At 43.5% G+C, this 13,111-nt stretch overlaps 1 protein-coding gene across 10 annotated transcripts in view; it reads left to right on the top strand.

The window, feature by feature from the left end:
• Positions 1–12,182, top strand: part of PIEZO2 (piezo type mechanosensitive ion channel component 2) — a 213,815-nt gene extending 201,633 nt beyond the window's left edge. For all 10 annotated transcript variants that reach the window (XM_083449976.1, XM_083449981.1, XM_083449984.1 and 7 more), the window contains 7 exons: positions 142–330; positions 741–833; positions 1,398–1,570; positions 4,110–4,229; positions 5,073–5,152; positions 5,353–5,521; positions 7,589–12,182. In XM_083449976.1, coding sequence (XP_083306102.1) covers positions 142–330; positions 741–833; positions 1,398–1,570; positions 4,110–4,229; positions 5,073–5,152; positions 5,353–5,521; positions 7,589–7,841 — 1,077 coding nt within the window. In that variant the 3' untranslated portion in view covers positions 7,842–12,182. The remainder of the gene's footprint in view (positions 1–141; positions 331–740; positions 834–1,397; positions 1,571–4,109; positions 4,230–5,072; positions 5,153–5,352; positions 5,522–7,588) is intronic.
• The last annotated feature ends 929 nt before the right edge of the window (positions 12,183–13,111 follow it).

Here is a 13,111-nt window from a genome sequence, read left to right as displayed (position 1 = left end):
AGCATATATTTTTTTAAAACAAATACTGAAATAAGGTTCTGAGTTTAGAAGATAGCTCATAAAATCCAAAAGTAAAATAATGTTTAAAAATTCTAGAAAAGCGCAATATAGTCTCCTAATGTTTTATATTGCTAATTACAGCGATATCCACAGCCAAGGGGCCAGAAGAAGAAGAAGGTTGTGAAATACGGAATGGGTGGCATGATTATCGTCTTGCTGATTTGCATCGTTTGGTTCCCTCTGCTCTTCATGTCTCTAATTAAATCTGTTGCAGGCGTCACAAATAAACCTCTTGATGTATCCATTACAATAACGTTAGGAGGTTATCAGGTACGAACAAGAAACTAAAACGTCATCTTTCCCTTCATCTGTTTCCTTTAAATACTAAACATTCCAGTGCCCATGGCTGTGAAGGCTCTTACTGCTGCCCCTGGGTTTTTTCATTAAAACAAACAAACACCCAAGTCTCTTAGCCCCCCTAGAAGGCAAGATATGTGATTTCTGTGAAATAAGAGTGAGTGTGGAATGCCCACCTTGTATATTTTTCCTGGCACTGAGGAATTCTCCCAGTTGCTGCAGTGTGTGTAAAATCAGTGTTCTGTGAGCTCCACAATCCGGACCAGCCCTAAGGACATAGCTGGTTTGGAGAAGGTTGGCTGCCTCGATAAATGCCTTGAACTTTGATTCTTTTTTTAAAAAATCCTGATTCTGTTATTAAACTCTGTGTTCTTACTCTCCAGCCTATTTTTACTATGAGTGCTCAGCAGAGTCAACTAAAAAATATGACATCAGCAGAATATAAAAGTTTCCTAAACAGTTTTCGCTCTAATACAGTAAGTAATTTTATTTCTTTTAAGTGCATGCTGAACTTTTAAGGTATCAAGTGATTTAGAAGTGCTTTGAAACAAACAAATAAACATAGTGAAGGCTGTGGTCCACAGCAACTGTAGTTGTAGTTTTAAAGCGGCAAGAACTGAGACATTCTTTATAAGCGTTCTGTGAGGTAGATTCTCCATGTCATATTTCCAACTGATTTTATGATTAATAGAATTTTCATACTTTGTAATGGCAAAATACTGAGTGGAAAGCACTGGCATTAACTGTAGAGTTATTTCCATCTGCCTGTAATACCAGAATCTTTCTCATGGCATAAAGCATGCCAAGTTTTAGGATGCTGCACTGACAAAAATGTGTTGCAGTTATTTGCTCTTCCTGGGTGAAGTTTGCTGATTCAGCACTTCCCCTTGCATTCAGCTATTGCCCTAGTCATAGTACATAATATTTTCTCCAAACTGCCTCTCCCTCCATCTTTTTGTGGGCTACTGAAGAATGATAGTACCAAAAAGAATTTGAAGGCAAAGGGATAAAAGCTTCCTCTTCCTCCTTTTATTTTTTAGGCTGCCCTACAGTTTCTAGAAAACTATGGTAATGAAGATATAACAGTCGCACAGCTAGAAGGCAATTCAAATTCCTTATGGACTATCAGCCCTCCCAGCAGGAAAAAAATGATTGATGAGCTCAATGCAGAGAATGCTGAATTTTCTGTAGTTATTTCATGGAGTATTCAAAGGTATGGCCTCATTGCTAACATATAGTGTTATTGTTGTTTGTCTAGTGACTGACACAATCCCTACATATCATGGTTTAGGGATCACTTTGATTAAGGTTCCCTGGCACTAGGAACTAGCTAAAAGCCCCCCTGCCAAATCCATGAGCTCCCTGCAGAACACACACATTCTGGTACAATTGTGGTAAATCCGGATCACTTGTTTGTCATCTCTTAGAAAATGGAAAGAAGCAAGGACAAAAGTCTCCCATCATGACATTCTAGGTGCAGCAAAATTATTAGCATCAAATAAAAGACAGTTGGGTTTTCTGATAGTACTTGGATGTAGATGTTGCTTCAACAGGGGGCGGGCAATTATTTTTGAACCATTGCAGTTACGGGTCCACTGTACCTGAAGGAGCATCTCTACCATCATTGTCCAGCCCAGACACTGAGGTCCAGGGAACCAGGCAGAGGGCCTTCTTGGTAGTGGCGCCTGCGCTGTGGAATGCCCTCCCATCAGATGTCAAGGCAATAAGCAATTACCTTACTTTTAAAAGACATCTGAAGGCAGCCCTGTTTAGGAAAGTTTTTCATGTTTAATGCTGTATTGTGTTTTTAATATTCGGTTCAGAGCTGCCCAGACGGCTGGGGAAACCCAGCCAGATGGGCGGGGTATAAATAATAAAATATTATTATTACCGTATTTTTCGCACCATAGGGCGCACCGGACCATAGGGCGCACCTAGTTTTGGGAGGCGGAAAACAAGAAAAAAATATTCTGAACCCCAGAAGAGCAAGAGGGATCTGGCTTCTGGGATACCGTGTGACTGTTCTGGCTTCTGGGGTAACCGTGCCAAGCCTCTTCAGGGCAGTGGGATGAAGGCTCCCCCTGCCCAAAGAGGCTGCGCAGGGCTAAAGCAGAAGCCAGGACAGACGCGTCGCTGAAGGGGCACTGCGCCTTCTCTCTCTCTGTGCAGCGCCCCTCCTTCACAGGAAAGGTGCTGCGCAGAGAGGGAGAAGGTGCAGTGCCCTTCAGCGAAGCTGGAGAAGGAACGGAAGGAGACCCTTCTGTTCCACCTCGGGCTTCGCTGGACAGGCGCGTTGCTCAAGGGGCACTGCGCCTTCTCTCTCTCTCTGCGCAGCACTTCTCCTTCACAGGAGAGGCGCTGCGCAGAGAGGGAGAAGGCACAGCGCCCTTCAGCGAAGCTGGAGAAGGAACAGAAGGAGACCCTTCAGTTCCTCCTCCGGCTTCCAGGACCGCCGCGGAGCCAAGGCGCACCTAGTTTTTTTTGGGGGGGGGGATAAAGGAAAAAAAAATTATTCCCCCCCCAGGCGCCGGGCTGGGGCGGGGGAAGCTCGAGCTTCCCCCGACCCCAGCCCACAGAACAGGCAACTCTCCGCAAGCTCCCGCGCCTTGCCGAGAGCTACCCAAGCGCGCTGGGGCTTCGGGATAAGAGGCAGCTCTGCGCAACCCGGGGGAGCCCTCCCGCGGCTTGCGCACAGCTACCCGAAGCCCCGGTGCGACTGCTCAGTGTGCCAGGGCTTCGGGATAAGAGGCAGCTCTGCGCAAGCCGGGGGAGCCCTCCCGCGGCTTGCGCACAGCTACCCGAAGCCCCGGTGCGACTGCTCAGTGTGCCAGGGCTTCGGGATAAGAGGCAGCTCTGCGCAAGCCGGGGGAGCCCTCCCACGGCTTGCGCAGCGCTGCCTCTTATCCCGACGCCCCAGCGCGCTGAGCAGTCGCTTCGGGTAGCTTTGGGATAAGAGGCAGCTCTGCGCAAGCCGGGGGAGCCCTCCCGTGGCTTGCGCACAGCTACCCGAAGCCCCGGCGCGACTGCTCAGCGTGCCGGGGCTTCGGGATAAGAGGCAGCTCTGCACAAGCCGGGGGAGCCCGGGGGGGGGACTCCCGCGGGCTCCCAGGGCTTGCGGATAGCTTCCTGAAGCCTGGAGAGGGAGAGGGGTCAGTGCACACAGACCCCTCTCGCTCTCCAGGCTTCAGCGAAAGCCTGCATTCGCTCCATAGGACGCAAACACATTTCCCCTTCATTTTTGGAGGGGAAAAAGTGCGTCCTATAGAGCGAAAAATACAGTATATTATTATTATAGGGATGAGTTGCCAATGGTAATGGAGCAGTAATTTGCCCAAAAGCAAATCTAATGCGGATTCACCCAATCTGAACTATCCTGACCAATGTACGGATTGGATTTGTTTCTGCTCTTGAATCTGCACATTGCTAGATCCTCCATTCATACCTCATACAGATCTCACATGTTAAGACTGCCTCTGTGTCTACCTTGTTTTTTAAAAGGAGGTGCAGATGCTTTGTGGCTGTTTGGCCAGCAATTCCTGCAATTCCCTACAATGAAAAGAAAGTAAGTTCCCTAGGAGTAATGAATCCTGCCCTCCCAGAATTGGGTCTTGGCCTTCATTCCTAGTTCTCAAAGAAATATAACATAGTCTATCACCCAGTGAGAATGGCATTTTGAATACAGCAAAGTCAGAGCAATTGTACATTCATGAACTGTTGCACCACCTTACTCTTGTTCATACATTTTCTTAAAGAAACCTCTCCCTTGGAGCAAAAGCAGAAATAGCATCTGATAAACAGAGTCACAACCTACGAAAGCAAGCAAGAAAACTTATTGCTAAAATGATGGACAACCAAATGCAACCTGCACCTGTGTAAGTCATTTTCTATGCTTATTAATATGTCGATTTTTCTTATAAGCAGAGCTACAAATTACTGACTTGGGCAAAGAAAATTGCAATATTGCAACTCCTGTAAAAATGTGCTGAAACTGTTGCCTTATTTCCAAAGTGGCATTTTGTAGTTATTTCGATTTTCAGTAAGATCACCTCATTTAATTATATTTATCCTTCGGCACTTTCTTATAATGAAGTGGGGAGGAGTCCTACCTACCATCTGCTGTGTGCATGCACATGCGCTGCCAAACGAAGATGTTGATGTTGTCAGCTTTGGCAATTAGCTATTGGAGAAAAGCTGAATTATTGCAGGCCAGAGGCACCTGATGAGGTGCTGAAGGGGAGAGAGGCAGAAGTAGAAAGGAAGTGAGATGCTGAGAAATGCATACAATAAGATGCAACCTGAAGCTCTCATGTGGCCCTCATTCTACCCTAAGTGGAGAATATTTAGTGGAGGCAGGGCTAGCTACTAACCGAAAAATACTGTAAATTCCATTAAAACAGAGCTTTCCAAACTGTGTTGCAACACACTAGTGTGTTGGTGTGTCATGTGAACACTTCTCCTGGAGCTGGAAAGGGGTTAGTTTAACCTTCAGTTTGCTAGTAAAACTGAATTACTGTGTTGTGAAATAATGCATGTCTACAAACACCAACTTGAAAAGTTTGGAAAGCTCTGCATTAGAATCCAGTGCCGTGAAGAATAATTCCCAGGTTTGACTGTGGTCTCGTTGTTTAGGACTTTTATGTTGTAAAAATTATATCCAAGGCAAATTTCAAATGACCTTGTATTGGTATTTCCCTCAATTTATTTTTCTTTTGCAGAATACTGCATGAAGTGTATCCACGCTATATCAAGGCACCTAGTGATTCTGTTGCAAAACCCATAAAGCAGCTCTTGAATGGTATGGAGTGATCCACTGCTCATTTCTAACAGGAATATTATTTCATAATGTACCCTGATTCAGACACTTTATTGTCTAGATTGCATGACTGCCTGTATAGGGTGGGTACAGGAGCTGAAGCAAAATTCCTCAGATAACAGCTGAAATTAATATAATTTGCACATGAGATACTGACAAAATGGTTTGTTTGGTTTTTGTAGATGGAAAAAATGAAGACATCACTGTTTCACTGTCCAGGCATAATGAAACTGAGTGGTGGGTTCTAAACCAGACTAAAAAAACTCTGGGAGCAGGAAATACAAGTCTGGAACTTATTGTGTTCAGTGACAAAGTTAGCCCTCCTAGCCTGGGATTCTTGGCAGGCTATGGGTAAGCAACCGTCTTCTACAAATATCATGTGAGGGGTTTTGCAGAGAAGCAGTTTAAAGAAGCCACCTTTGCACATGGTGACCTCTAACTCCTGGGAGGAAGAGGTGGCTTGGGCTGCCCTTGCCTCGTGAGGAGCTCTCCCCCTCTCACCGCCGGAAGTTGGGCCTTCTGATGGTGCTGCTTTCTGGCACTTTTTTGTGTAGAATATCAATATATCGGGCAGACCATGCTGATGGCTTCACTTGGCGGTATATTGTGGGTGAAACTGCCACTGAGTCCCTCTGCCTCCAGCACACCAAGGGACAAAACAAGCTGCAGCTGAGTGAAACTGCAATATAGCTTGTTCCTCCCTCCACTTCTTTAAGCTGCCTGGCTGAGGAGCATGCAGCTGTCCTTGCCTCAGCCAAGCAGTTTCATGGAGCCCCTGAGCCAGCAGCAGGGTGGGGGCTCTGTTAAAATGCTCCCGCTCACCAGGTGAGGGAGCCCTGATCCTTCTCCTGCTTGTATGTGGGGAGCAGGAGGCTTCACACTGCCCAGATGAAGTCTAACATTGCCTCTGGCTTGCGCAAGCTGGAGATGGGGGGTGGGTCCTCTGTTAGACTTCTCCCAGCAGAGGCAGCCTCTCCATGCGTTTGTGTGCCTTTGCCTGGGAGGGTGGGCTGCATCTTTCCTCCCGGGGTGAACAAGGAAAGTGGCACTGCACCCACACAGGCAAAGGCAGCTACTGCCGCCTGGTCCACCTTCAGGGAGTGGGGGGCAAGCAGGCTGCCTCTTTCTCGCCCACTGCCTGCGCTGGCAAAGGCAGAGAATGCACTGCAAATGGAGCCTGTCCAGCTCAGTCGGCAGTGCCTCTTTCGTCTTTGGAAAGTGAGGGGAGGGCGAGCGGCCTCTTTCCTGGGAGAAAGAAGTAGCTCACCCGCCTCAACGCAGCAAAGACAACTCCTTCAGGTGTAATGGAGCCCCCACCTTGCCTCTGGCTTGTGTGAACTGGTGGCACCTTTAAATTTCTCCATTCAGGGGCACGCAGCTGCCTGTCCCTCAGTGGGCTTGCTCAGCTGGAGGGTAGGAGCTTTTCTGCCTCCCAACTGAGCAGCAGGCACCTTGGCCCTGGCCTGCGAGGCACTGGGGTAAAGCACCTCAGCTCCCACAGTGAGAGCTGAGGCAGTTTCACCCCATGCCTTGCCTGCTGGGACCAAAACAACTTGTTTCAACATCACGGTGTATCGCCAAACCGCAATGTTTGGATGGTGATACATCGTGATGTCGAAATCCTAATATTGCCCAGCCCTACTCCTAATCATTCAGCTTTCTAAGCCTTCATTTGATGAAACCATGTTGATACAGGCAGGCTACCACAATCCTAGATCTTAATGACTTTGTAAACATCTGGCATAAGTCTTCTTACTTTTACAGAAACTACATTCAAGCATGTGTCATAGTACTTGCATATTCTTGTGCCTCTGTCTTTCCATCTCTTTCCTAAGTCTTTCTTTATGTTGTATACTGTATTTTTCGCTCTATAGGACGCACCGGCTCATAAAACACACCTAGATTGGGGGGGGGGAATAAAGGGGGGGGGAAATAATTTTTTTCCCCCAGACGCGAGGCTGGGGCAGGGGAAGCCCAAGCTTCCCCCGACCCCAGTCCCCAGAACGGGAGCCAGAGTGATCACTCTGGGAGATTGCGGGGCTGGTGAGATAGCTTCCTGAAGCCTGGAGAGCGAGAGGGGTTGGTGTGCACCGACCCCTCTCGCTCTCCAGGCTTCAGCGAAAGCCTGCATTCGCCCCATAGGACGCACACACATTTCCCCTTCAGTTTTGGAGGGGGAAAAGTGCGTCCTATAGGGCGAAAAATACGGTGCTTCCCTCAGGACAGGGACATTTCTTTTTGGTGAGGTAGGAAAGTAATTTGGATGAATTAATCTATTAAAATGAAAGTGAATTATAAATTGGGTGTATTTTTATGTTTTACTTTCTTCTCAGTATCCACATTTCATAATTCTGTGATTACATTTTAAATCTTTTCACATTTTAAAATATTATTACCTTTCCTCCCCTTGTTTTGCAGCATCATGGGATTATATGCTTCAGTCGTCCTGGTAATAGGAAAATTTGTCCGTGAGTTCTTCAGTGGGATTTCCCACTCCATAATGTTTGAAGAGCTTCCCAATGTAGATCGCATCCTCAAATTGTGCACCGACATCTTCTTAGTGCGGGAGACTGGTGAACTGGAATTGGAAGAAGATTTATATGCCAAATTAATATTCCTGTACCGCTCCCCAGAGACTATGATCAAATGGACTAGAGAAAAAACAAATTGATCTTTTCGGGATTTGCATTGTAATTCAAGATGACTTCAACTGGTTGTCGTTTTTTTAAAAAACAAAACAAAGCACAACATTCTCTTAAGAGGGAAGCCTTTTATAATTAGGTAGCAATGAATTTTCTGTTTGTGGAGTCCATTTGGCTCCCTAGAAATATATGCTGCCTTTCAAATCAAAGATGAAGAAAGCTAGCCTTTGTTTTCAAATACAACTCCTCTAACATCAGAGAAATCTGCTTTTCATTTTAGTGAACAAAATATTCTGCATCCATGTCTGACTTGGGCTTCAGCCCTCATTCTCAAGGGAAAAAGAAGGATATCACAGCTGAATTAATCAGATCCTCGCTTATTCTGGAGTGGTGTGCAATATGCTGCTTTGCATCACTTTCAAGGGACAGCAGTGATCTGAGGAGTCGTTAAAAAATCCAAGACAATGGATTACAGAGGGTGCTGAAGGCAACTTTGTTATGTGCATTTCTAGAAAACCAGATCTGCAGATGTACTTCTGGAAGGAAAAAAACTTCACTGACATTATCTTTAACTGCCTTATTTTATTTGAACAATTAACAGGAGGCATTGAAAACATCAGTGACTTTACTCAGGAAAATAAAAACTGTCAAAAGTTTAACTAGCGAATAATGATTATGGTGAAACGTTGTAATATTTTGCTGGGCCAATTGCTCCCAAGTAGCCAGGTATTTTTTTAAATAAGCCAGTTGAACTTTATGATGCCTTTGGCTTGTTCAAATATAGTATGTTTGGCAAAACAAATTATGGTTTGTTTTAATATCTGAACTCAAGCCTCTCCAAAAACAATGGTTGGTTGGGAGCTGATGAACTAGCACCTGAAGCCACAGTTTAGAGCTGCTTTACAAACCACAGTGTGCGCCGACTGTGGTTTGCTGTTATGTCTGAATTCACAGACCATTGACAAACCACAGTTAGGGCCATTGCTCTGCTTTAAGAGGCTGCTGCACCATGGAAATTAGAGTGAATTTAAGAAGCTTGAGTCTTGGCCAGCTGGGAAAGGACAAGAAGCTTTAAACTGTTGTATTACTGTTGTACATTGGAAAGGTCAAAACCATGGTGTGATTTTTTTAAAACGGTGAATACCATTAATCATGGTTTTGCATTTCATTTGAACCCAGCCTTTGATTTTTTGGAAACATTTAAAGACAAAATAGGGGAAAGCATGTTGTAGGAAGCAAAAGAAAAAGATCTCCCTATACGGACGTTTAAATGTAAACCATCTGACTTCTACCTAGTATTTCCTTCCAGTGTTTCAGGTATACAGAAATGTTAACATATGCAAATTCTCGTTTTTATGTCCATGATGTGTTTTTAAAGTTCCTAATTATGATAAAACATATATATAATGAGCTTGAAAAAAAGGGGCTTTTCTTAAATTATTGCTATTGGTGAACACCGGCTATTTAGCAGAGGACAGTGTAGCATGAACATTTAAGTGTTGCAATGTAATTTGCATTACATGGTTTAGAAAATGCAATTTCTCAGCAACAGAAAAATCACTGAATGGATAAGGTATGCTAAGGGGTTTTACTGTGCAGTTTTCACTCCATACTGACAAATAAAGCACATGCTGCAAAGTCATTTCAGAAGTATTTTTTCATATGCTTGTTTACATTGAATGAATTTTTTTTATAAACTGAAAGTGTCTACGTAGTGAGATTGTCAGTAATCATTGAAATATCATAACTATTTATTGTATTTGATAATGTTACAAGTCACTAGAAGGTAGATGGGAACTGAACAGGAAACTGTAAAATTACTTGCACATTTTAGTCTAGGGTGTATGTTAGGTAGAAGAAAATTGTGACATGACATGCCCACACAGTTGATCTGTTTCCATCAAAACATTGCTGGTATATTTCAATACTGTGAAAATTAGCATATTGACACTAGGAAGTGCACACCAAAATAAACCACTTTGGGATATTGCACCAATAAAACGCATGGTGACTCGACACATATTCAAATGTTATTATAATTTCCTAACAAAGCATAGTTACTCTAGCTCTCCTTGTAAAAAAACCATCGATGGAAGCAACATAAACAACGTCCTTTAAAGACTTACATGAAGTGTTTACAAATACCGTATATGCAGACCCTAAACTTACACAAGATAAAAACTTGCATACATTAGACTTCACTTAGAAATCAGGTTTTAGGGCCCTTTGTTCCCATTTTTTACACATTTTCCTCCCTTTACCTATGTAGCTAAATGCGCCTACTTCTTAAGGAGAACTCTTCATGTATCTGACAACGGCTGCAGTCCACAAAAGCTTGTGCCAGAAAGCTAACAAAAATATCATTTTCCTCTGCTACTGTTTTACTGCAAGAGATTTAACATGGCTCCCCTATGGAATTTGAATCAAATTAGTAAGACAGAACCAATAGACAAGCTGACTGGTATAGGATGGCCCTGCTAGATTTAGACAAAAGTCAGGCATCCCGTTTCCCCATTGCAGCCTACCTCACGTTTCCAGGAATCTCACAAGTAGGCCATGGAGGGAAGAGTTTGTCCCTGTTGTTTGCCCATCAGCAGCTAGTATCCAGGACCACCTTGCTTCAGAATTGGGCAGTTGCGTTTAGCTATCAAGAATTTGTCTAAATACTCCATTTTAAAGTTATCCAGAATGAGTGGCCATCACCTCATATTGGGGCTGCAAATTCTATGAGCTAATTATGTGTTATGTATGGCTGTCCTATTTCCATTCAATTTCATTGAATGGCTTCATGTTCTAGTACTAGGAAAGAGACGAAAACGTCTCTGTCCACTTTCTGCACACTATGCATGATTTTATAAGCCTCTCAAAACTTTCCCATTTTAGACATCTTTTTTCTGAAGTATAATGCCCCAGAAGGTGCTGCAGTTCCCGCTGACTTTGTAATTGTTAATATGTCTCTGCCTTCTTGGCCTCTGCTAGTTATTTATTACTCCTCCATTCTCAAGCCATACTTGTCACTTTGGGCCAGTAATCATCATTTTAAAGGAAATTTTTCCCACTGCAATTGTAACGATACATGAGGATCTGTGCACTCCTCAAATGCTATCTGCTAGGAAATAAAAGTCCTTTGTACATGTCCTGTGTCCTCAAGGTGCTGTGTCCCTCAGTACAGGACTGGACATAGGAAACAGCAGATTATTTGAATCTTCCAAAACTCTACTGCCTTTTTCTGATCAAAGCTATAGAGGGCTCTAAGTAGCATGGTTGAGCTCTACACAACCACCAAAGCAGATTAAAGTCTTAAATCACATTTAAATCCTTACTGAATGAAAACAGTGTGTCTGATTATCTCTCCTGTACATGCATGTTATTTATAAAGCATAACTTTTTTCAAAGAATTAATTATATGTATCTTCTTGTTTTTTTTAGAACAACGTTGTGATACATTACACCTAGGGATCGGCCTTGATTTGTACCAGGACCATGTCCTGGAACATGTGAAGTAATAAAGTACCTCCAGCTTTGTGCAGAGTGCTTTTCTCTTGCCACTGAGTAACCAACTGCAGTCTTTCCCATCACATTAGGATTAAAACTTTAATGACCAGGCAAATGGCATGGCATCCAAGTATGCCTGAGCCCTGGTGACTATTTCTTGGAGATAAGCACTATCCAATAATGGAAGTGTTTTTTTCTGTTAGAGCAAGAACTTCTAGAAAGATGGCTCCAATAATGGCCTAAGCTCATTTCCATGGTAAGGTTAAACACCATGAATGTCTGTGGGGATCATTGCAAGTCAGTCAGCAAAAGTGATGAAATGTGCTTTCTATCTGATACTACGAACCTTGGGGTGGAAATATAGCTATCTATCTAATGTACCTCTAGGACCCAGCCTCTCATTTAAACAAAAATCATGTACAAGGGACTCCCTACTTACACAGGGTGAGCACAAGTGGGGATTCCCCTGTTCCACCCTCTTTTGGTGATGAAAAAGGTGCATGCAAATGGCACACATGCAAGTGAGGAAGTGCCTGTGTAGGCACACTCAATAAGACTAATTGGAAAAGAGAATGTTGCACAGAATAGATTTTTAAGAAAGCAGGAATGCCATGGTGTCTCAATTCTGGTAGTTATTGATCCATCCCACTTTCAACATCTTTCCTTGCAGCTAAAACTGTAAATACATGTAAAAAGCTATGAATGCACTATGTCAAGCTATGGTTTAGTGTTTGATTTTGTTGCCTGAAATGCAGTGTGAAAAAACAGTGGCAATGTGACTAGCAAAAAAAATGTTAAAATACTAATACCCTTTGTATAATGTAATTATGATATGAAAAGGCCTTTTTCTTGATTAAAGTTTCTTTTAACAATAATACTTCTCTGTTGCCATTTTTCAATCACTGATGTCATCAGCGCAGCAACAAAAATTTATGAGCACCAAAATTAGTTTTTTCCATGATCCCACCACTATGTCCAGAGCGAAAGGGACAGTGTCATTATGCTGGGCTTGAGTTCCAACGTAAGTTTGTTAAGTGAGGTCCTTCCCTCCTCAGAAACTCAGAAAAGGGATAGGAACTTATACCCAGTGCACTAAGGGCACTTATAGATGGCTGGTAGTTTTGGGTGGGATTCAATCAGATATTTAGCAGATTCGGGACATGCAATTAAAGTTGATTTAGAGGTCTTGTGCAACAAATGCACTTCCCCAAAAGATTGTACTTTTTATCTATTTCATTAAATTTATATATTGCTTAACTGTAGTAAAAACAACAACAACCTCCTAGTGGTTTACTTTTTGTGGTAAGTGAAGTATGGCATCATCATCATCATAATTTATTATTTATACCTCACCCATCTGGCTGGGTTTCCCCAGCCACTCTGGGCGGCTTTCACTGAATATTTAAAACAGTACCGCATCAGACATTAAAAACTTCCCTAAACAGCTGTCTTTTTAAAGTAAAATAGTTGTTTATTGCCTTGACATCTGCTGGGAGGGCATTCCACAGGGTGGGCGCCACTACCGAGAAGGCCCTCTGCCTTGTTCCCTGTAACCTCACTTCTCACAGCGAGGAAACCACCAGAAGGCCCTCAGCGCTGGACCTCAGTGTCAGGGGTGGAGACGCTCCTACAGGTATACAGGACCGAAGCCGTTTAGGTCTTTAAAGGTCAGCACCAACACTTTGAATTGTGCTCGGAAACGTACTGGGAGCCAATGAAGATCTTTCAGGACTGGTGTTATATGGTCTTGGCGGCTGCTCCCAGGCACCAGTCTAGCTGCCGCATTCTGGATTAATTGCAGTTT

The sequence above is a fragment of the Podarcis tiliguerta genome (genome assembly GCF_965153285.1).
Source record: "Podarcis tiliguerta genome assembly, chromosome: 7".
Classification (NCBI taxonomy): domain Eukaryota; kingdom Metazoa; phylum Chordata; class Lepidosauria; order Squamata; family Lacertidae; genus Podarcis; species Podarcis tiliguerta.
This window is presented reverse-complemented; position numbering and strand designations above follow the sequence as displayed.